General features: G+C 41.3%; 2 protein-coding genes across 2 annotated transcripts in view; one reads left to right on the top strand and one right to left on the bottom strand.

Moving 5' to 3' along the window:
• Window positions 1-24618, bottom strand: part of LOC132404267 (uncharacterized) — a 504471-nt gene that overhangs the window by 333129 nt on the left and 146724 nt on the right. The gene's annotated exons all lie outside the window — the stretch shown is intronic.
• Window positions 1-24618, top strand: part of LOC132404262 (citron Rho-interacting kinase-like) — a 222604-nt gene that overhangs the window by 146346 nt on the left and 51640 nt on the right. The window contains exons 26-31 of the mRNA XM_059988396.1: window positions 283-476; window positions 5889-6024; window positions 14293-14397; window positions 15045-15185; window positions 18817-18924; window positions 20547-20709. Of these exons, the coding sequence (XP_059844379.1) occupies window positions 283-476; window positions 5889-6024; window positions 14293-14397; window positions 15045-15185; window positions 18817-18924; window positions 20547-20709 (847 nt within the window). The remainder of the gene's footprint in view (window positions 1-282; window positions 477-5888; window positions 6025-14292; window positions 14398-15044; window positions 15186-18816; window positions 18925-20546; window positions 20710-24618) is intronic.

The raw sequence follows: 24618 nt of genomic DNA, 5'->3' as shown, positions 1-24618 counted from the left end.
TAAATAGGTGGGTGATGCAGCTTGTGCCAGAAGGGCTTGTTCCTCTGAATAAAATAAAATAAATAATCTTTTCCATGCCCCAATCTCGTTTTATTTGGTGATATTTATTAACAGTACAGTCAACTATCATTGAAGAGTAAGAATTACTAGTATTGAAATACCTCAGTGGAGATATATCTTGAACTTTTAGGTGTGGAATAATTCTGGACCCTGCATTTCCTTTATCTACCTGATTTGAGCAGAGATCTTAATTGTGTGTTTTGTAAATTGTTCCAATTTCAGACAATAGAGACTTTAAAGACAACTTGCTCAATGCTAGAAGAGCAAGTGATGGACCTGGAGACACTGAATGATGAACTCCTAGAAAAAGAACGCCAGTGGGAAAATTGGAGATCAGAGTTTGAAGAAGAGAAGGCACAACTTGAGCGGCGGATCCAAGAAATGAAGAGGCTGCTGGACATAGAAAAGCAGGCCAGGTATTGTACTGCAGGAACAACATGCTGACTATTAATGCAGCATATTGAGTGACTGAGCACTAAAGTGGTAAGTGAACATGTTGGCATAGTACTAAGGAACCAGTACTAGATTAATATTAACCAATACATTAGATGCTGCAGTAATTTTCATTTGTCATAACCATGTTAACCTACAGTACATAAATGGGCTTCATGTCACATCATACTATTCATGGGTGTCAATATGGATCAGATTGCCTTCTACCCTGACAAGGCCAATAAGATGAAGCAGAACAGATCAGCAAAGTGTTGAGGTGTCAGTTATGGTACTACCAAGCAACACTTGCCTGCTCACCAACATTCACTTGAGTTCCACTCAGTTCTTTGAGGCTCCTTGTAGTCTTAGGCCAAACATGGAAAAGAAGAAGTGGATTCCTAAGGAGAGAGTGAAAGACTGAGACATTGAAGTAGAATTTGGTAAGGGAAAGTCTCCACTGACTTGTGTCACTACCTAGTACAAATGTAAATGCTTATGGTAGGTGGAAACAAAACGTCTCTGATCCATGACTTTGTGCAGGAGTTTCCCAGGGCAATGTCCTGGGTGCAGTCACCTTCATTAGTGACCCTCTCTCTATCATAAGACTAGAAGACTATGTTCACTGATAATTAATTGCAAGTGTTCCATATGCATCTTCATGTAGTGGAACATTTTTTGATGACATTTGGGTTTGAACTGAAAATTGACAATTAATAACTAATAATCAAATACCAGCTGCTAACTATCTCCACTGAGAGGGAGCCTAACCTGCTCCTCTTGCCATTCAACATCATTCCCATCACTAAATTCTCTATTGTGGCGACCCATTTCCTGGCACATCCGAACCGACTCACAATTAGATAGCCTACGGGGGTTTGCGAGCACAGAGCTTTGGAGCCTCTGCGCCATGGGGGGCATGTTGAGGGAGGCTTAAGAGTGAGGCTGAAGATTTCGAATAAAGTTTTTTCCTTCGACTGCAGTTACCGACTCCGTGTCGTAATTTTAGCGCTGCGTGTAACACACCGCTACAATTGGTGACCCCGACAGTCCAAACGATTTTTGGACCAGAAATGACCGACGCCGCCTCTGTTCATGCGGTTTCGTTGAAACTGCCGGGTTTCTGGACACAGCGCCCGAACCTATGGTTCCAGCAAGCCGAAGCCCAATTCCACGTTCGCCAGATCACCTCAGAGGACTCCCGCTACTACTACGTGGTGAGCTCCCTCGACCAGGACACAGCGGCCCAGGTCGCGGAGTTCGTACAGTCGCCCCCGGCAGACGGCAAGTACACAGAATTCAAAGCCCTGCTCCTCAGGACTTTCGGACTCTCACGGCGCGAGCGGGCTGCCCGTTTACTGCACCTGGATGGCTTGGGCGACAGACCTCCATCGGCTTTAATGAATGAGATGTTGTCTCTCGCCGACGAACACACACCCTGCCTCATGTTTGAGCAGGCATTCCTGGAGCAGCTGCCCGAGGACATACGCCTGCTGCTGTCCGACGCGGATTTCAGTGACCCCCGGAAGGTGGCAGCCCGGGCGGACTTGCTGTGGAACGCCAAAAAGGTGAGCGGGGCGTCCATCGCACAGATCTCCCAGCCACGCTCCCGGCAGCAAACCAGTCCAGGCCCGGCCGCAGAGCCCGCCAACCCCCAGCCCAATGAACACTGGTGCTTCTACCACCAGCGGTGGGGCGCAGAAGCCCGCCGTTGTCCAGGAATTCGTAGGTATGGTCAATTTCTACTGCCGCTTCCTCCCTTCAGCTGCCCGGATCATGCGCCCCCTGTTCGCCCTGATGTCGGGTCCGAGCAAGGACATTACCTGGGACGAGGAGTCCGCCGCCGCTTTCGTTCAAACGAAGGAAGCTTTGGCGAACGCCGCGATGCTAGTACATCCCAGAATGGACGCCCCTACCGCCCTCACAGTGGACGCATCAAACACGGCAGTCGGTGGGGTGCTGGAGCAACTCATCGCAGGTCGCTGGCAACCCCTGGCGTTTTTCAGCAAACACCTGCGACCACCCGAGCTCAAATACAGTGCTTTCGACCGGGAACTGTTGGCGCTCTACCTGGCAATCCGGCATTTCAGGTACTTCCTAGAAGGTCGGCCCTTCACCGCGTTCACGGACCACAAACCGCTTACCTTTGCGTTTACGAAAGCGTCCGACCCCTGGTCGTCCCGCCAGCAACGCCACCTGTCCTACATCTCTGAATACACGACGGATGTCCGGCACGTCTCGGGTAAGGACAATGTCGTGGCGGATGCGCTCTCTCGCCCTACTGTTCATGCCCTTTCCCAAGGGGTAGACTTTGAGGCACTGGCAGAGGCACAGCAGGTGGATGAGGAGATTCCGAGTTACAGAACCACAGTCTCCGGTTTGCAGCTCCAGGACCTCCCCGTGAGCCCAGGTGGGAGGACCCTACTCTGTGACGTCGCCACCGGCCAGCCCCGTCCCGTCGTCCCGACAGCCTGGCGGCGCCGCGTTTTCGACTCCATTCATAACTTGGCGCATCCCTCCATCCGGACAACTTTCCGGATGGTTTCCAGCAGGTTCGTTTGGCACGGACTCCGCAAACAGGTCACTGAATGGGCCAAAACGTGCATGCACTGCCAGACGGCCAAGGTGCAGCGGCACACCAAAGCCCCACCGCAGCAGTTCCATCCCAGCCACCGGCGTTTCGACCACATTCATGTGGATATTGTGGGCCCCCTGCCAGTGTCGCGCGGAGCGCGGCACCTCCTGACTATTGTGGACCGGTTCACAAGATGGCCAGAGGCGGTCCCGCTCACCGACACCACCTCCGAATCTTGCGCCCGAGCCCTGATCGCCACCTGGATATCTTGCTTTGGTGTACCAGCCCACATTACCTCCGACAGAGGCGCCCAGTTCACCTCCAGCCTGTGGTCAGCTATGGCCAGCCTTTTGGGGACTCAGCTGCACCACACCACTGCCTACCACCCACAGTCAAACAGGCTAGTGGAGCGTTTCCACCGTCACCTGAAGTCGGCCCTCATGGCCCACCTGCGAGGAGCCAACTGGGCGGACGAGCTTCCCTGGGTCCTACTCGGCATCCGCACAGCGCCCAAGGACGACCTGCACGCCTCGTTGGCTGAGTTGGTATACGGCGCGCCCCTGGTCGTCCCCGGGGAGTTCCTACCAGCCCCAAGGGGGCCAGAGGAAGATCCCGCAGCAGTCCTGGGGCAGACTATGCGAGAAGCTCGGTAACCTGGCCCCCATACCCACTTCACAGCACAGGCGGCACCCGACCTGCGTACCCAAAGACCTACAGAACTGTAAGTTTGTGTTTGTACGAAGGGGCGGGCATCGGCCACCGCTGCAGCGGCCATACGAGGGGCCGTTTATGGTGCTCCGGAACAACGGGTCCACGTTCGTGCTGGATGTTGGGGGGAAAGAGGAGGTTTTCACGGTGGACCGCCTCAAACCGGCCCATGTGGACCTGGCACAACTGGCCGAGTTTCCGGCACCTCGGCGCAGAGGCTGACCTCCCAAGCAGGTTCTGGCCCAGACTGTGGACATTGGGGGGTGTATCGCCGGTTCTGGGGGGGGGTTATGTGGCGACCCATTTCCTGGCACATCCAAACCGACTCACAATTAGATAGCCTACGGGGGTTTGCGAGCACAGAGCTTTGGAGCCTCTGCGCCATGGGGGGCAGGTTGAGGGAGGCTTAAAAGTGAGGCTGAAGATTTCGAATAAAGTTTTTTCCTTCGACTGCAGTTACCGACTCCGTGTCGTAATTTTAGCGCTGCGTGTAGCACACCGCTACACTATCACTATTGACCTCAAGTGTAACTGGATGAGCCATTATAACTTTGACTGCAAGGGTTCAGAGTTAAATAACTTGTTTGTGTGACTTGCATCCTGATTCCCAAAAGGCCTTTCCAAAATGTTTTCCACTCACCTGCAAGAGGTGCAGCTCAGACAAGATGTTAGAGCTTTACTGGTGCATAAATGGCACAGCAACAGAATCCAACACATCCATTTACCTTTGGCACACCCACCTGTGGTTTGTACCTTCCACAAAATGCATTGCAAGAACTTATTAAGTTTTTAGTTGCAACTTCAACTTCTGCAAGCTGTAATAATAGACACATGAGACACATTGGGACATAACCACCTGTTCTTTTTTTTTTACTTCCATATCATCCTGACATGGAAATAGATCACTGTTCCTTCGCTGCAATCAGATAAAAAGCTTTGCACTTCCTACGTAGCTTTACTCCAGGGATTGCTTTCTTTAGGGCGATTAGCAATGGGCATCTGCAAAACAACAGCCTTTAACCTGGTGTTGGGAGTACTGTTAAAATAATAATCATGAAAAATAAGTATCAGAGATATGCAGTAAAATCACAATTACTTAGACTCCTTCTAAACCCACAAACTCCTCTGCCAATAATTGCAAAGTTTCAGGTCACAGGAATACCATCCACACAGATGTTCCTCCAAATTGCTTCATATGAAAATATATTGCAGGGTCCAAATTCTGGCAATCCCTCCCCAACAACATCATGCAAACTTCTTCATCAGAGGAGCTGCAATAGTGTAGAAGGTGGTTCATCATCTCCTTCTGGAGAGCAATTATTGGTAGTCAACAAATGTTGGCTTTGTCAGCAACGCCTAGATATTGAAAAATCTGCTGGCCTTGACAATGACATCTGAATATCATGAATGAATCAACTGATGTTTTTCAATTCAATAAATGCAAAAACAATAATTTACTATCATTATTTCCAAGCCAAGTTTGTTAAACTGTTAGAAATAGACTACATCGTGTATAGTCGTGATTCATAAATCTCTGCTCATGAGTTGGCTGTTGTGTTGAGGTTACATAAAGGTCACTGTTTCTATGACAGTTGCTATTGAATGCTGAAGTACAACTTTTGGAACTGAAAGCTTAAAATATTAAATAGATTTATCCTCTAGGTTGCCACCTATCTGTAAAACAATCCACTTATTCCCTTGCCACTGATCTCTTCCCATTGTCTGCTACTCAAAACCAGAATCTAGTAGGTTCCAGGCACAGGCAGACAGCAAGGAGTAGATAGGATAAAAGGTTTGAGCCTTGCCTGGTGAACATGTATTTCTGCCAGATAACCAGAATGACTGGATAGAACAGAAGTAAAGTAAGTGTTTGTAGATGTGCAGACTCATTCTGTGGGCTGGGTCTGACTTATGAGTTGTATGGTGCACAACAAGTCTCTTGTCTATTTGGTCGATGTATTAATCTCAACTCTTCTCTGTATTAAATTTCAGCCACCATATTGCATCTAATCTTCTGGCCTATTGACATCGTTGCATTCTATTACAGTTCCCCTCACTAGTATACAGTATATGGCCACACCTCTTTTTAATGGGTTATCTTCCTTTAATTTCATAGAATGCGTGCAGAGCAGCGTGGCAATGAATCCCGCCAGGCTGTGGAACAAGCTGTGAAGGAGCACAAGTCAGAGATCTTATCATTACAAAATTGTTTAAAAGAGCAGAAGCTGAAGGCGGAAAGCCTTTCTGATACGGTAGGTGTGTGGCAAAAAAATTCTTTGTGTTTATTGTAGAACTTTTAAAGCTTTGACATAGACACGCACATACATGCGCGCGCGCACACACGCATATATGCACACACACACATCTGGTTGCTTCATGTCTAATGATCTACACTGTGGTATATCTGTCAGTTGTTCTAGACTTCTCAAGGATCAACTTTATTTGCCTTATACATTCACATGTATTGAATGTATAAATACTATATATTGAAGTTTAAACAACCAAAAGACCCAACCACTAACCACAACCAACACCCACTCATGTCTGCACTGCAGCAGAATATGTGGATGGCAGATCAGCCTCTACAGGCATCTGAGGACCCAACAATGGACAATCCCTTCGGTCAGGGGTCCCAAACTGGGGCCCATGGACCCCATGCTTAATAGTATTGGTCCACGGCATTTAAAAGATTGGGAACCCCTGCCTGAGGAGAAGGGCTTTCGTTATACTTGACTTGAGTAATTGTGCTACTACATGTATTAGGAAATTGCTTAGGTGTGTTGGTAACATGTGCAACAAATAAATGACACCAACAATTTTACAGAATGAAGAATTATATAACAATAAACTGAGAAGTGCAGGTATATAAATATCAGCATGTATTTGCAATGAAAACAGCATGTTAAAAAGTGATTTAAAATGTTCCAGTGCAGTGACTGAAGTAATAGATAGAGAGGATAACACATACAGAACTTTTGGCTTTTCAGGTGATTATGGGTCTAATGATCCTTCCTATATGTCATAGGAACACCAGACCATGGAAGAAAGCTTACTTTGATTAGCGATATTCAGCATGGCATTGTGAGGTGCACAATGATGGGATATACCCAAGGTTATTGAGAGAGGCAAGTGAAAAGATTGCTGAGGCTTTGACCAATATCTTTGTGGCCTTGTTATCCACAACCAAGGTCCAGGAGGTCTGGGGAGTAGCTAATGCTGCTCCATTATTCAAGAAGGAAACCAGGGATAATCCTGGAAACTATAGACCAATGAGAAAGGATCTCATGCTTTCCTGCCGTATATGATGAATAAACTCTTCTTGGGCTTCCAGCCGGGTACAGGTCTCAATTTTAACTGATGTTTTGATGACAAACTCTGCCGTCCTCATCAGGGATGAGGCAAGTATAGTCTGGTGGTATAAATGTCCTATTGTCTGTCCCTCCTGATTGGTTAGTCCTCATCCAATCAGGTTCCTGCTGTCCCACCTTGTTTACAATTGAATTCCAGTTCTTACTTAGAGTGAGACCTTCGTACTTGTTAAAATTCTTTTCCTTATTTTATTTCAATGATTTCCTTTACTAAGCAGTCCCAAAAGCCATTGGTGCAGCACAGTAGTTTTGTGCTGTCACAGACAATCCTATGGCCATTGTGAAAGCAAAATTCCGCTTCCACCAGGTAACCCAAGTGGATATGTCTCCTCTGCTCCTTGATGTAGGTTTCCTCTGTGTGCCCCATCTAGCCAACTTACGCTGCTCCACATTAACAGGGAACTCTGTAAACACCAACCATCCGAAGTCCCAGGACATCTTTGACCCGCATAAGCTGTGATTTGACCTTCTTTATGGGTTTGTAGATGACATTAATCCAGTATGTCTTCAGGATCCTGGCGATCCTTCCAGAAACTGTGGAAGTACAGGGAAGCCAGGCAGTAGTGATGGGTTCCTCCTCATTGTTTGGTTTCATGGTTTTTCCGTTAGCCCTTTTAAGGGCCTGAATGAATTCCTTCACCTTGCAGCCATTCTGTAGGAATGTTGTAGTAATCATCTTATTTCCTTGGGGAAATTCTCTGGGTCTGAAATAGTTTTCGCACAGTTAATCAAAGTAGAAAGAACCACTCTAAGTTGGGAGGCATGATGGTGGCTGATATTGTTGAGGTACATGTCTGTGTGAATGGGTTTCCGATAGATGCCATACCCGATGCTGCTGTCCAGTTTCCATCATATTAGAATGTCCAGGAATAGGAGGCAATCATTCTTCTGCATCATCATCATTGATTGAATGTTTGGATGTATGCTGTTCAGATGGTGGTGGAACTGGCCTGGAGCCCATGAGGCCACACCACGTAAGTGTCATTGATGTATCCGAACAAGCAGTTGGGGCATAACGGTGATGAACTCAGCGTCTCCTCAAACTTCTCCATGTAAAAATTAGCAGTACTCGGTGACAAGTGGCCACTCCGTCTGTTTGTTTATAGTTGTTCCCCTTATAGAGGAAGTACATCGATGTAAGGGTATGTTCAAAAAGGTCAATGGTACCGTTATCAAACCCTGACCTCAGGAGAACCATGCTGTCCTTAATAGGAACACTTTTTAACCATGTCAAAACTGACCATTATATCCTCCGGGGTCAGCTGGATGTTGGTTATCGGTTTTACGAAGTCGGTCAATTCATGATGTGATGCTCAAAGCCTTCAACAAAGGAAGAAAGCATGTTTCTTCAGATACATCAGTGACGCCTTCCTAGTGCGCCCTCATAGACTGATTGGATGAGGACTAACCAATTAGGAGGGATGGATGATGGGGATATATATATCACTGGACTAGACATGACTAGGCATCATCCCTGATGAAGATGGAAGAGTTTATCATTGAAACATCAGTTAAAATCAATACCTGTACCTGGCCGGAAGCCCAAGAAGAGTTTTTTTGGACTGACCAATGAGTCTCACATCAGTGGTAGAGAAGTTACTAGAGAGAATTTGTAGGGATAGGATTTATGAGAGCTTGGAAAACTATGACCTAATTAGGGAGAGCCAGCTTAGCTCTGTGAGGAGCAAGTTGTGTCTCACTAACTTGTAAGACTGTGTTGATTCCTAATGATGGAACATGAACCTGTGGTGGACTCCTTTATTCCACACAGATTAAAACATCAGACAAGATTAAAATCATCAAGGATGAGAGCAGAAAATGAACAATGTTCAGCACTGTGTGCCTGCATTTGATCAGTCTCTCTTGCTGCTGCTGGTCGGCAGAAGGTGCAGGAATCTTGGTTCCCATGTCATCGGGTTTGGGAGAGATGTAAGGCCAAGTTTTTTTTTACAGAGAGATTGGGGGATGCCTGAAATGCATTGCCTGGGTGGTGGTAGAGGCAGTTATATTAGAGACTTTTAAGATACATTTAGATAGGCCCCTAAGGGAAATGTAAGAATATGAACATTGTATAGAAAGAGAGGATTAATTTAGTTGGCCATTGGATTACTAATTTATTTGGTTTGGCACGACACTGTAGACCAAAATGGCTGATCCTGTGCTTTACTGTTCCACGTTCTATGTTATATTCCTCGCCTGTTTCTGTTTTACCTTGATTCTTTATTGATTTTTCATTTATTCTGTTTTAAAAATTCTCACATTCTCAGGTCTACCATTGTGTTTTGTATTTGATGTAAGAGAAAATTCTGAGTTCTTGGGAGCTCTCTTCGAATGGGAAAAGAGTAATGGCATGCTTTAGAGAAACATAAATGCAAAGATAGAATTGGTGGGAAATAAAACAGCATTAATATAATCACCAAGTACTTTGTCCGAATTTTAGCTTGTGGATTAGTAAAAGCAATGACCACTGATCCATGGTGGAGCAGTAGCATAGATATTGGTGTATGAGTATTTAAAAATTCTTTTGATGTCTGAAGCTGCTATCTGCTATAGGAACAGTTTTTAATATTCTTTGTGCCTTTATCAAAACAGAAACTGATACACTGACTACTCAAGTTCCAGCTCTTTAGATATCAATTGTCAGAGTATAATATTTAATCATGCAATAATTTGAACAAAATCAAGATGGTGGTAATTTAGGAAAATTGTAAGTTAAAATAAGCAAGAATTATAGTGGTGTTTTTTATTCCATCCTTTCACCACAATTTATCTTATTCCAGAGAATTGCCAATGTATGCAATAGTTGGGAAGCAAACTTCTGTTAATATTGTAAGTGACTATCCTCGTATGCACTCCTTTGATTAAAAATATTGGGCTATTATTTCCAGCAATAACTAAAAACTGTAAGCATAAGAACCTCATTTCATCACAATAGAGAATGATACCTTGAACTGGAGTAAGGGAAGAAATAATCAACTGCATTAGGATGTTTGAGTATATGGTGCAAATTAAAAGATTCTAGAAGTTATCACATAACTTATGCAGAGCTATCATTTAATCATGTAGTGCAAGGTGTCACTCTGTTAAAGAAAATAAGATTTCACAGTTGAAATAATTAGAGCAAATCCATCCAAATCCAGAACGGAGGCACTACCCGGTTACTGACTGAAAAATGTTACGTTCTATTTTGGTCTAAGCACCCTGTGCAATTTTTTTCTATGTCTATAAGTAGAATTATATTTGCACTTTTTATATATAAGATTTAACTTTTAAAGTGAAGGCTACAAGTTGTTTTAATTTTTCTGTATTTGTGGTGTAGTATTTGGGATCATTATAAATGTTCTGCTAAACTTATCGTATTTGGATGTTTTTCCTTTGTTGCATCTAGTATTTGAAATAAATGCAGTTGGTAAGGAAATTGAACATTGCATCATGCTGCCCCATTGTAACCATTGCAAGTTAGAATAAAGGCTTATGAAATATATAATTGGATGGTAAATAATGTGGATTGGAATTAAATAAGATTGTTTAAATAACTATTCGACCTACAGATATCCTATTTTTACAGAAGTTATATTAATTAATATTGGAATGAAAAATTCAATAACTCCAGGATCTTTGGCACGATACTACTCTGGCATATTCTCTGGACTATTAGATTTTATTTCTATTAATATCCAAACACATTTTAATGCAATTTTTTTTGATTTTACACAATGCTATGATAAACTTGTCTGTGGGCCACGGTGCATTCAAAGTGAATGCAGCAGACCTCACCTGATGAGCTGGATGCCTAACAATCAGGATTTCTGAATAGTCAGATGATGGCTTATCAGAGCTTTATTGTACGTGAAATGTACAGTGCCGAAGCGGGACATTCATCGTGACTGGTCTATGTCAGTGTCAGTGTTTTAGTTGAGGAGACAAGCAGGAAAAAATAATATATAGCTTAGTTTGTGTAATAATTATGTGATCATATTTCAGTCCGCCCTTCTCATCTGCTATCCATGCCATTGGGTAGGCAGTTGCAAGATGTGATCCCATACAATTGAATGATTTTTATTATTTTTTAAGAAGTGAGTTTTATTTCAAGATATTTTACATAGTGGATTGCCTGATAGTTACTGTGAAAATTGTACCTTGACAAACAGCAACAAGAAGTTTCATATTTTGGTTAAATATGAATTGGATTGACTTAAGAAACCAATTATACTAAACTAAAAATATTTTGCTTTCTGAATACTTCTGGGTGTATCTCATGGATCTTAGACTGCTGATCATGAAAATCATCATGAAATTTCCCTATCATGCACTATTATTTTTGAACTTCACTATGTTTGTTATTTCAATTCATAATTCAAGTCATTTAAAATGTTGCCCACACTGTAAGCTAAAAAGTTTTCTACCTTGTCCAGGAATACCTGGGCAAGCTTAGGCAGGCAGATGCTGCTTATCAGGTCAGGTTTTAGAAAGGCTATCAATTTCTGTGAACAATTTTGATGTTTAACTCCGATGTTTTCCAGAATAAATGCTGCTAAGATTAAGGAAGGCATTTTTGTTGATCCACGAATCAAACAGGTCCTTAAGAACAGGCAGTTTGAAGAACTTCTTGCAGGACCAGAGAAAATCACATGGAAGACATGTTCTTGAAAATTATCTTGGCAACTACAGAGCACCAAGTTACATGCAGCTAGTGGACAATATGCTCTAAAGATTCTTTGGCAACATGTCACTAAAGATACATTTTCTGCATTTCCATTTAGACTTCTTCCCTGCAAACCTTGGTGCTCTCAGTGATGAGCGTGGTGAAAGGTTTCACCAGGACATTGTGGTCATGGAGAAACCGTATCAGGACAACCGGAACCCATCAATGATGGCTGATTATTGTTGTACATTTACGAGAGAAGCCTCAGACACCTGAGTACAAACAAAAATGATCAACAAAACATTTTTAGCTTAGTTGAACTACTGCAAAGTGTCAGCACCATTATGCAATTAAGCGCATTATATTCAATACAAGTTAATTTCTTGTTTCTCCATATTCCTACATGATACAAGCAGTCTGAAATTATACTTGAGTTCAGCTTCAACTGTGTATCATAAACAAAAAATTCTGAGAAAGGAATACTTTCTTAGTCTGGCCTCTACCCTTTGACCTGTTTGGCAGAAAAAAATGTTATAAACCAGTGTCATATAACTTAAAATGTTCATAATGCACAAAACACTAAACAATTTATTAAAAGAATTTAAAAAATGTTTGCTTCATTAATATTCTTTCAAACTAATATATGAAAATAAATAATTTTGCAAAGTAGGAGGAAAACAAAGGTGTAAATACTTACCCAGAATCCTTTCAAGAATTTAAATGCATATTTTCAAGGATGAGGTTACGGAGTACCTGGAGGCATATGACAAGATAGGCAGAACTCAGCATGGTTTCCTTAAAGGAAATTCCCGCCTGACAAACCTAGTGCAATTTTTTGAGGAAATTATAAATAGGCTAGACAAGGGAGATGCAGTGAATGTTGTGTATTTGGATTTTCAGAAGGCCTTTGACAAGGTGCCGCACGTGAGGCTGCTAAACAAGATAAGAGCCCATTGAATTACGGGAAAGTTACATACGTGGATAGAGCGTTGGTTGATTGGCAGGAAACAGAGATTAGGAATAAAGAGATCCCATTCTGGTTGGCTGCCGGTTACCAGTGGTGTTCCACAGGGGTCCGTATTGGTGGCGCTTCTTTTTACGTTGTATATCAACGATTTTGGATTATGGAATAGATGGCTTTGTGGCTAAGTTTGCTGATGATACAAAGATAGGTGGAGGGGCCGGTAGTGCTGAGGAAACAGAGAGACTTAGATAGTTTGGGGGAATGGGCAAAGAAGTGGCAAATGAATTACAATGTCGGAAAGTGTACGGTCACGCACTTTGGTAGAAGAAATAAACGGGCAGACTATTATTTAAATGGGGAGAGAATTCAAAGTTCTGAGATGCAACGAGACTTGGGAGTCCTCATGCAGGATACCCTTAAGGTTAACCTCCAGGTTGAGTCGGTGGTGAAGAAGGCGAATGCAATGTTGGCATTCATTTCTAGAGGAATAGAGTATAGGAGCAGGGATGTGATGTTGAAGCTCTGTAAGGCACTGGTAAGACCTCACTTGGAATACTATGTGCAGTTTTGAGCTCCTTATTTAAGAAAGGATGTGCTGACATTGGAGAGGGTTCAGAGAAGATTCACTAAAATGATTCCGGGAATGAGAGGGTTAACATAGGAACGTTTGACCGCTCTTGGATTGTACTCCTTGGTGTTTAGAAGAATGAGGGGGGACCTCATAGAAACATTTTGAATGTTGAAAGGCACGGACAGAGTGGATGTGGCCAAGTTGTTTCCCTTGGTGGGGGAGTCTAGTGTGAGAGGACATGACTTGAGGATTGCAGGGTGCCCATTCAGAACAGAGATGCAAAAAAGGGTGGTGAATCTATGGAATTTGTTGCCACGGGCGGCAGTGGATGCCAAGTCATTGGGTGTATTTAAGGCAGAGATTGATAGGTATCTGAGTAATCAGGGCATCAAAGGTTATAGTGAGAAGGCGGAGGAATGGGACTAAAGGGGAGATTGGATCAGCTCATGATGAAATGGCGGAGCAAACTTGATGGGCCAAATGGCCGACTTCTGCTCCTTTATCTTATGGCATACTTTCTGTTACCTAATGATAAACAATTGTTTATAAATTGCTATCTTGCAGGGGAGTAAGTGTCTAGTGGATCAGCAAATAAAATTACAAATCCAATATGCTTTTGTAAAAATAATTGTTCAAAAGCAAATGATTGTAAATGTTGCATATCTGAAATATAATTGGAAAATGGAAGTAATCAACCCAAGACTTTAACTCTTTCTCTCTTTATGGGTCTCTCAATACTGTTATATTTCTCTATATAATAACAATAGCTTAATTTCAAAATACTTCATTGCACTGTGGAATTTAAGAATGCCATTAAGTCATGAAAAGGGCTTAATTGGGAGCTATTTCCCATATTTTCAAAATGTTGTTTTGCTTGCGTTACAAGATTATTCATTTAATCTTCTGCATCATAGAAGTGCACTACTGTACAAATTACTTGTATCAGCTTCTTGTTGTTTATTTTCACTGCAGCTGAGTGACCTGGAAAAGAAGCACGCCATGCTGGAAATGAATGCACGTGGCCTTCAGCAGAAACTGGAGACAGAGCGAGAACTAAAACACAGACTAATTGAAGAGGTAAACAAAAGTTAGAGATTATTCCTTGAAACACTAAACATTAAGGTAAATACTTGAATTAATATTGGTTAGTATTTGGTTTTGTTCTTTTGTGTAAATTACCAAGTTCTATGTTGAAGTTAATGTTATTGACAATTGTCATGAAACTATCATGAGATTGTTAAAAATTGATTGGTTAATTAATACTTTTCAGGAAGGAAATCTTCCCAGTCTGGACTAGTTGTGACTAACGAATGTGGTTGAATACAATGCGCTTGATTCTTGTCTCTGAAATGGCATATCGAGCCCCTCTATCTAAAGGGCAATGAATTCTAGCCTTGTTAGCGATGTGAACAACTATTTTACAAAATAGAATTAGGTCTGATGGAACACAAAATATATATAATCATTAACAATTCCATGTTAAAAAGTGATTTATAAGTCAAATAATGAACAAAATGAGGAACTCTCTTCCTGATAAAGAATGATAATTTGTTGTGCACTACTTAAACAGAAATTTAGCACTTTGACAGTTTTGCTCATTTTTAATCCCTGGTGTTGTGAATACTAAATTAGATTATAACTAACTAAACTTGTCTTTTTCGTCCATTCTTTCTGTCCCTAAATTTGCACGTTATCCGTTCCTTGTGATTTTTCGCCTGACTCAGCAAACTAAGCTACAGCAGCAGTTGGACATGCACAAGACGCACATCTTCCGTTTGACTCAAGGACTGCAGGAAGCCTTGGATCAGGCTGATCTATTAAAAACGGAGCAGAGTGATCTGGAGTATCAGATTGCAAACATGCAGGTGAGCAGTAAATGCGAAGAAAATCAAATTCAGTTATCATATTACTTGTAAACTCTGACAATCTGCAATCTTTGATCTGGTAACCTGCTTCAATGGCTATTATCCAGTAGCATTTACATCGATGATAATGAATTATTGGTGATCAAACTTAACTTCTACCTGAGGAATGATTTGGATCCGTTCAAGTTTGCCTACTATCACAACAGGTCAACAGCAGATGCCATTTCATTGGGTCTTCACTCAGCCCTGAACCTGGACAATAAAGATGCATACATAAGGATGCATTCAACACTATCATTCCCTCAAAACTAATCAATAAGCTCCAAAACCTAGTCCTCAATACCTCCTTGTGTAAGTGGATCATCGATTTCCTCACTTGCAGACCCTGGTCAGTTCAGACTGGCAGCAACGTCTCCACAATCAATATCAGCACAGGTGCACGAGAAGGCTGTGTGCTTTGCCTCCTGCTCTGTTCACTTTATGACTGCGGGCATAAGAACTGTTCCATTGCCATATTTAGATTTACCAATGACACCACTGTTGTTGACCAAATCAAAGCTGGTGACATATAAGCAAGTAGAATGGAGATTCAAAATATGGCTGAATGTTGCCACAGTAGCAACGCTCACTCAATTTCAGCAAATTAAGGAGCTGATTATTAACTACAGGAGGAATAAAACCATAGACTATTTTCTAAACGGGAAAAAATTCAGAAATCAGAAGGACTTGGGAGTCCTCGTGCAGGATTCCCTAAAGGTGAATTTGCAGGATGAATCGGTGGTGAGGAAGGCAAATGCAATGTTAGCATTAATTTTGAGAGGTCTAGAATACAAACCACATTCGGAGTATTGTGAGGAATTCTGGGCTCCTTATTTAAGAAAAGATGTGCTGGTATTGGAGAGGGTCCAGAGGAGTTTCACGAGAATTATTCCAGAAATGAAAGAGTTAACATATGAGGAGAGCTTGATAGTTCTAGGCCTATACTTGCTGGAGTTCAATAGTTCCATTTAATATCAGATAATATATAATATACAACCTGAAATTCTCACTCCCCACAGACATCCTTGAAACAGAAGAGAATCCCCAAAGAATGAATGACAGAAAAGCCATAAGAACCCCAAAGCCTCCTAGCCACCTCCCATGCATGAGCAGCATCAAACATTACCCTTCTCCTCCCCCACTTATTCTAGCATAAACCATCAGCATTCCCACGACCTACTGTGCAAGCCCCAAAGAGAGACTATGATCTAGAGTACATCAAAAACCAATTGTTCACTCCAACATTTTTGACATCCCACAGACACTCTCACTAACAAGGGAGGAACAGGTATCACTCCTTCCTTAGCAACAGAGGAGAAAACAGTCACTATTTCAATGTTACAGTCAGTCTGAAGCGTTGCTTTTTATTCCAAGTTCCCTGACTCAAAAATTGGCAGCAAACTCACGCTCACCATTGAGGGGGAGAGAGAGAGAGAGAGAGAGATATTACCAAATGCAGAGTCCCCAGACAGCCACTCCTGCTGTCTTCAATGTTCTGGCTCCTGGTATGCTTCAGTTTGTGATAACAGTGAGAACTTGTGTCCACAGGGCCATGCAAGACCCCAAAGTTGCCCGACTTCAAGCCAAACCTGGATATACTGAAACAGAGCCAACTGGCGGGCTCCAAGAACGAGAACGTGCCATCATGCAGAACCGCAGTTTTGAGTGCCGCTGTAGATCAAAGATCCCAATAGGACCCCAACCACCCTGTAAAGGCATTAAAGACATTAGAATAGGAATAGGAAGAATTTGACTGTTTGCTGATGAGCTCGGAAAAATTGTCCTCTGGTGCCATCTTTAGCTCCACCAAATGAAATTGAAAGGCCAACTGTAGATAGAGCAGATGTGGAAGTTATGTGAACTTTGGTGGAGGAGTCTAGGACTGGAGGGTACAGCCTCAATAGAAGGATATCCCTTTAGAACAGAGATGAGGAGGAATTTCTTTAGCCAGAGAGCGGTGACTTCTTTGCCACAGATAACTATGGAGGCTGAGTCATTGGGTATTTTGAAAATGGAGGTTGATAGGTTCTTGATTAGTAAGGGCTTCAAAGGTTACGGGAAGAAGGTAGAAGAATAGGGTGGAGAGGGATAATAAATCAATCATGATGGAATGGCGGAGCAAACTTGATGGACCAAAATGATCCAATTCTGCTCCTATGTCTTATGGGCCTATGGTCTTTCTCAACATATTGGTCAGGAAAGCGATTTGAAAAGTTCAAACGAGTATTATAACTATGTGTACTTTGATAAATTTATTATTATAGTACATATATGTTACCATATACTACCTTGAGATGTATTTTCTTGCGGACATTTACAGGAAAAATATTCAAATTATGAAAAACTACGTAAACAGACGAAGACTGACAAACAACCAGTGTGCAAAAGAAGACAAGCTGTGCAAATAAAAGATAAAACTGAGAATATGAATTGTAAGGTGTCCTTGAAAGTGAGTTTGAAGCTCATAGAATCAGTTCAGAGTTTGTTCAGGGTAGAGAATATATATCCACACCATCAATTCTTCCTTGCTACTATTGCAAATTTGCTTTTACTATTATATGTGCCTTTGTCTAAAGTTTGCCATGATTACCACATTATTTTTGTTACATGCGCTTTATAAGTACCTTATAAATATTGTGACCTATTTTGGCACTACTGTGTAGACCCAGTTTCACCTCCCACCCTAAACTCAATCATCTTATAACATTCCCAATCCCTCTCACACCACATGCTACCAAAAGGCTCAGTTGGACCGATACCCACCATCCCGCACATCCCTATCAGACCCAGCCTCCCTTCTCAAAGTCTTACTGTCATTCATCAACACGTTTTATTGCACTGAAAACCTTAGGCCTCTGATGATTAAGTTTGTAGCAACAGATCTAAAACCGATATGTTCTTGGCATGATTTACAATCACCAGCTTTTTAAAAATAATTTTTAGGCCAGTGCTTTTCTCTAGCTGAGTTTTTTCAGGACAGAGTGATGACTCTGTTAGTCTGGTATTATGGAGGGTTACTTCTGTAGTGATACCTTGTTAAGTATGATTTCACAATGATAAAAGATCAAACAACGACTTATACAAATAAATGTGTGTATTCATCTAAAGAAAAATTAATGGTTTTGAACCAAAACCTGAAGATATTTCCATAGATGATTAAAGGAAATATGTACTTTTAAAACATGTGAAGCCAGAAGAAGCTTGTTTTCTCAATGAAATACCTTTGATTGGGCTGTTTCTCTTGAGGTAGTTGAAGCAGAATCCTATATTCTATATACAGTCAGCAAGCTATACAGTAGGCTCTGGGTGGCAGGATAGTGTAATGCTATTTAAATGTCAATGACTCTGGTTTACTTCCCACAGCTGTATGTAAGGTGTTTATGCATCACTGTGACCACAGAGATTTTCTCCTGTTTCTAGGATGTACGGGCTAGTACACGGAGAGCCTGCTTTGTTGGCGCCTCTTGCAGGCTCTCCCCAGCACATCTTCAGACTGTGTTGCTTGATGATGCAAATGACACATTTCCCTGTATGTTTTGATGCACAAATAAAGATAATCCTTAAAAATCTTTATTGTTCTTTCTATTTACAGATGGTGTTCTCCCATGATAGAGTGAAGCTGGAAGGTACTATCTCTCAACAGTCTAAACTCATTGATTTCCTACAATCAAAGATGGACCAGTCAATTAAAAAGAAAAAGGTAATTAAATGGGAATGCAAGCTGAAGCTGGATCTATGGAATTATGCTAATATGATGCCTGTTTAAAATATTTTTCAGAAGTTCAATGTATATTTATTATCAAAGTAGGTATACTATATACAATTTTAGCTGCAGGTCTCAGAATTGCATTCTCTTGTATCTCCAATTACTTATTTCCTTGACTCTTACTTGTGTACATGCCAGAATCTTCAAAATTAGCTGGGAAAACTCAGCTAAACAAAGCAAAAAGGTAAAGATAGATTTATTTCAGGGTCAAACTGAAGGAGTAGGCTTCTTTTCAAATATAAAATCAATGTACACATTTTTTCATTGAACAGGATGCAGTGAGGGAATCTAAATATTTTCTGATAAAATGTTCATATAATGAGCCTTATAATTGGTTAAATAACACTAAAACATAAATAATTTGATTAAAGATTAAAAATACTGTTTCTTTAAAGGTACTTCATTCATAGTGCTTTAATTATCCTCTAAAGGAAAGGGCCTGTGTCCAAGTATGACTTTAAAACAAACTTGATCTTCACTGACAATTGAAATCTAGTATGATTACAATTGATTGAACTATAAAGTAGTTGACTTCTGATCAGTTCATTCATTAATATTCCAGTGTTCTCTGAAAGACCTTGTTGTGCATACTCTTGTGTTGAAAGATATATTTTGCTATTGTATTTCTGTTTTATACTTGTGTCTTTGAATGTCTTAAGACCCCTATTCATAGATACTATCCTTCTCTCTTAATCTGTCATTATTTATAACTCGGTGCCCTAGGAAGGCAACACCCATTATTAAGGGCCTCCATCGCCCAGGCCATGCCCTCTTCTCATTGTTACCCTCAGGAAGGAGATACAGAAACCTGAAGGCATACACTCAGTGATTCAAAAGCAGCTTCTCCTCAGCCATCTGGTTCCTAAATGGACATTAGCCCATGAGCACGACCTCACTTTTTGAAAAATATATATTATTTCTATTTTGCATAATTTTAATCTATTTAATATACATATATAAGCCTATTGTAATTGATTTTCTTATTATATTTTTCTTTATATATTATCATGTATTGCATTGTACTGCTGCTGCTAAGTTAACAAATTTCATGGCACATGTCAGTGATAGTAAACCCAATTCTAATTCTGATTCTGATAACACCTTCATCTAAACCATCCACCTTTGCCCCAATGCTAACTATACTGTAACCTGATCAATTTTTCCCATTCTACATTACTAACATTATTTTCCCATGTCTTGCCCATTTCTGATATGGGTTAAAAGAAAATTAACTCTACTAATAAAATCAGCGACTAGAGATGAACATTTATTATCATTTATTATTTACTAATTATTGTTCTTGAACAGGAGGACTATTGTTTGTATTTTTTATCTGATGATTTACTCCTTCAAAATACACTGTATATCCTTTTGAAAATAGTTCAATGCTACTGCAAAGTTCAGTTTCAGTACTTCAGATGAGGATTATATCCTTACTACAGACTCTCCCAGATTTCTATTTTATCATTTATGCACTTCCATAGATCTAGACACATTATGTGGTGTTCAGGGGCTGAGCAAATTGTTCTCATCACGTTGCCATTCCTTGCATGCAGAGTTTGTTTGGACGCCGGCGTGAAGACCCTACTCTCCCTGTCCAAGTTCCTATGCAGTATAATGACTTGAAAGTGGCCTTGGATAAGGAGAAATGTCGAAACATGGAGCTAGAGGATGCACTACAGAAAATACGTGTAGAGCTGAAATGTGTTCGGGAAGAAGGTAAGAGCATTGAAATGCTCAAGAGCTAGTTAATGTACCTTTGAAAAATATGCAATAAAATCTAGCTGTGAAAAGAAACCCTCAAAGGTCATTATATAGAGCAGAATTGAAAATGTGGACAGGTTAATACATCTGAAGGTTTTTTTTCCATGTTGAGTGTGCTTAGCGTTTTCTACTCATTGACCATAAGACATAGCAGAATTAGCCCACTCAGCCCATTGAGTATGCACTGCCATTCCATCATGGCTGATATATTAACCATCTTGACCCCTTCTTCTGCATTCTCCATTAACCTTTGACACCCTGATTAATAATGAATGTCAACTTCCACTTTAAATGACTTGCCCTCTACAGCCATCTGTTGTAATGAATTCCACAGATTCACCACTCTCTAGCTAAAGATATTCCTTCTCATCTCTGTTCTAAATAGAAGTCCCTCTATTCGAAGGCTGTTCCCTCTCGTCCTAGACTTACTTACTATAGGAAACATCCTCTCCATGTTCACTCTATCTAGGCCTTTCAATATTCAGTGGGTTTCAATGAGATCCAATCCCCCGTTCTTCTAAACACCAGCTGGTACAAGCCCAAAGCCGTCAAACACTCCACATACATTAACCCTTTCAATCCTGGAATCATTCTCTGGGCCTTCTCCAATGCTAGCTCAGCTTTTGTTAGATAACTGAGGCCCACAGTTGCTCATAATACTCTAAGTACACCTACTGTGGTCTGATCAATGCTTGTTCTTACATTCTAGTCCTCTTGAAATGAATGCTAACATTGCATTTGCCTTCCTTACCACTGACTCAACTTGCAAGTTAACCTTCAGGAAATCTTACACAAGTACTCACAAGTTCCCTTGCACCTCTTATTTTTGAATTGTCTCCCTGCTTAGAAAAAAGTTTATGCCTTTATTCTTTTTACCAAAGTGTATGACCATACACTCCCCTACACACTATATTCCATCTGCCACTTCTTTTCCCATTCTCTAGTGAGGTGTAAATTTTGAGAGCACAAAGCTTGCATGTCAGAATAAAAGGTAAAGGTAAAAAGTGCAGGGAACCTTGGTTTTCAAGGGATATTGAGGCCCTGGTTAAGGTGCATAGCAAGTATAGGAAAGGAACAAATAAGGCGCTTATAGAGAACAAAAAATGCAAGAGTACACTTAAGAAAGAAATCTGGAAGGCTAAAAGAAGGCATGAATTTGCTCTAGCAGACAAGGTGAAGGAGATTCTACATGTATGTTAAGAGCAAAGGAATTGCAGGGACCGAAATAGTCCTCTGAAAGACCAGAAATGTAGTCCATGTGTGGAGCCGAAATAGATGGGGTGGTGATCTTAACTGTATTCTTTGCATCTGCATAGACTTGGGTTAGCCCATAGAAGTGAGGCAAAGCAGCATCAACTTCATGGACCCGGTACAGATGACAGAGGAGGAGGAGGAGGAGGAGCTGCTTGCTACCCTGAGGCAAATCAGGGTGGATAAATCCCCAGGGTCTGACAAGGTCTTCCCTTGGACCCTCTGAAAACAAGTTCAGAAATTGCCAGGGCCTTAGCAGAGATATTCAAAACCATCTTAGCAACAGAAATTTGTACCAGAGGATTGGAGGAAGATAGCCGATGTTGCTCTATTGTTTAAAAAAGGCTCTAAATAGAAACCAGGAAATTATAAATCAGTGACTCTGACATTAGTTGTGGGAAAGTTATTGAATGTATTCTAAGGAGCTGGATATACGAGTACTTGGATAGATGTGGACTGATTAAGGATAGCAGCATGACTTCATGCGTGGGTGGTCATGTCTAACCAATCTTACAGACTTTTTCAATGAAGGAAAGTGGATGAAGGCAAGACAATGAATGTTGTCTACATGGACATTAGTAAGGCATAAAGTTCTGCATGGGAGATTCAGTTGCTCAGCATTCAGGATGCTTAAATTGGCTTAGACATTGGCTTTGTGGGAGCAGCCAGAGAGTGATAGTAGAGGATTGGCCCTCTAATGGAGGCTTGTGACTGGTGGTGTGCCATGAGGATTGGTGTTGGTTCCTTTGTTTTTTTTCTCATCTATATCAATGATCTGGATTGATAATGTTGTTACCTGAATCAGCAAATTTGCGGTTGACACCAAGATTGAGGGTGTATTGGACAATGAGGAAGGCTATCTTGGCTTGCAGCTGGGATCTGCATCAGCTGGAAAAATGGCTTGAAAAACAGGCAAATTGAATTTAATGCAGGTAATTGTGAGGTTTTGCATTTCGGTAGGACCGTCTTACACAGTGAACGGTAGAGTACTGAGGAGTGTAATAGAACAAAGGGATCTGAGTATACAGGTACATAATTTGCCAAAGTGGCTTCACAGGTTGTAAAGAAACTATTGGCACATTGGACTTCATAAATCAATGTATTGCGTACAGGAGATGGGATGTTATGTTGAGGTTGTATATGAAATTGGTGAGGTGTAATTTGGAGTATTGTGTGCAGTTTTGGTCACCCACTTACAGGAAAGATGTCAACAAAGTTCATAGAGTGCAGAGAAAATTTACAAGGATGTTACTGAGAACCTGAGTTATAAGGAAATATTGAATAGATTATGACTGTTTTCTTTAGACCGTAGAAGATTGAGAGGAGATTTGATAAAATTATACAAAATTATAAGGGGTACTGATAAGGTAAATGCAAGCAGGCTTTTTCCACTGAGGTTGGGTAGGACTACAATCAAAGATTTCCACATTTAAAGGAAGTTTGGATAGGTACATGGATAGTAAGGATATGGAAGGCTATGGTCCTGGTGCAGGTTGATGGGAGTAGGCAGTTTAAATGGTTTTGGCATGGACTAAATGGGCTGAAGGACCTGTTTCTGTGCTGTCCTTCCCTATTACTCTGTGACTCTCAACTTGTCGAACTCCTTCTGCAGACTCTCTGCTTCTTCAACGCTCCCTGCCATTCCATCTAGTTTTTAAGCCATCAATTCCATCATCCAAATTGTTGATATATAACGTGAACAGAAGTAGCCTCAATACCATCTGCTGTGGAACACCACTAGTCACTTACAGCCCACCAGAATAGGCCTCCTTTATTCCCATTTATTTAAGGAAACAACATCCATTGACTCTTCTTTGTCTCCTTTGTTTATTCCTCAAAAAATTCCAACAGATTTGTTGAGGCACTTTTGGGGAGATGCATTTATTTCTTGGTTACTTTAGTATAACCATGATTGGTGAAGGCTTATTGATGCACCAGTTAGAATTAACAAAAAAAAAACTTCCTGACGTGTATAAAATAAAACTAATAAAGACAATAAAATTTAAGAGAAATTACTTTACTCAAAGTGTTGAACTCGCTACCTCATAGAATAGATATGGGCAATATCGTAGATGCATTTAAGTAGAAGATAGAGAACTGAAAGAAGGGTATGGAAATCTGGATTTGATTAGATATGTTGAAACCATGACTATGGCCCTAAATTTGGTCTGTGGGAAATTTTAGTTTGCCCCCTCTGAAGAGATTCCTCCTCTAAGGTATTATGTTTCATGTCTGAAATACCATGCATGGCAGAATGGGCCTTCCCTTCATCATCCACTGGTGTTTCAGAGAGTCAAATTGCAAATACAGTGTGTTGGGGAGTGTATCATAGAGGCTGGGGAGAGATCATCGCTAAGGTGTTTGGTCGCTCTACGCCTGGAGAGAGAGAATGATGAGGGATTTGGTGACAGGAGAGTGGGTGGGTGATCTCCTTAGATTCTCTTGAAGTGGCCAGTTAAAGCCGGTTACTTTAACTAATGATAAAGCAGTCTGTCTATTTTGATCGCCTTTGATGCTTTTGTGGGACTTAATGCAGAGCAGAAGGTTTGTTATACATGCTACCTGATTGTGAATGCCTAGTGCCCTCTGCATTATTACACCATAGTGCCAAAA

This window comes from Hypanus sabinus, chromosome 13 (assembly GCF_030144855.1).
Source record: "Hypanus sabinus isolate sHypSab1 chromosome 13, sHypSab1.hap1, whole genome shotgun sequence".
NCBI lineage: Eukaryota > Metazoa > Chordata > Chondrichthyes > Myliobatiformes > Dasyatidae > Hypanus > Hypanus sabinus.
The sequence above is the reverse complement of the archived record's forward strand: the minus strand, read 5'-3'. Positions and strand labels throughout refer to the sequence as shown.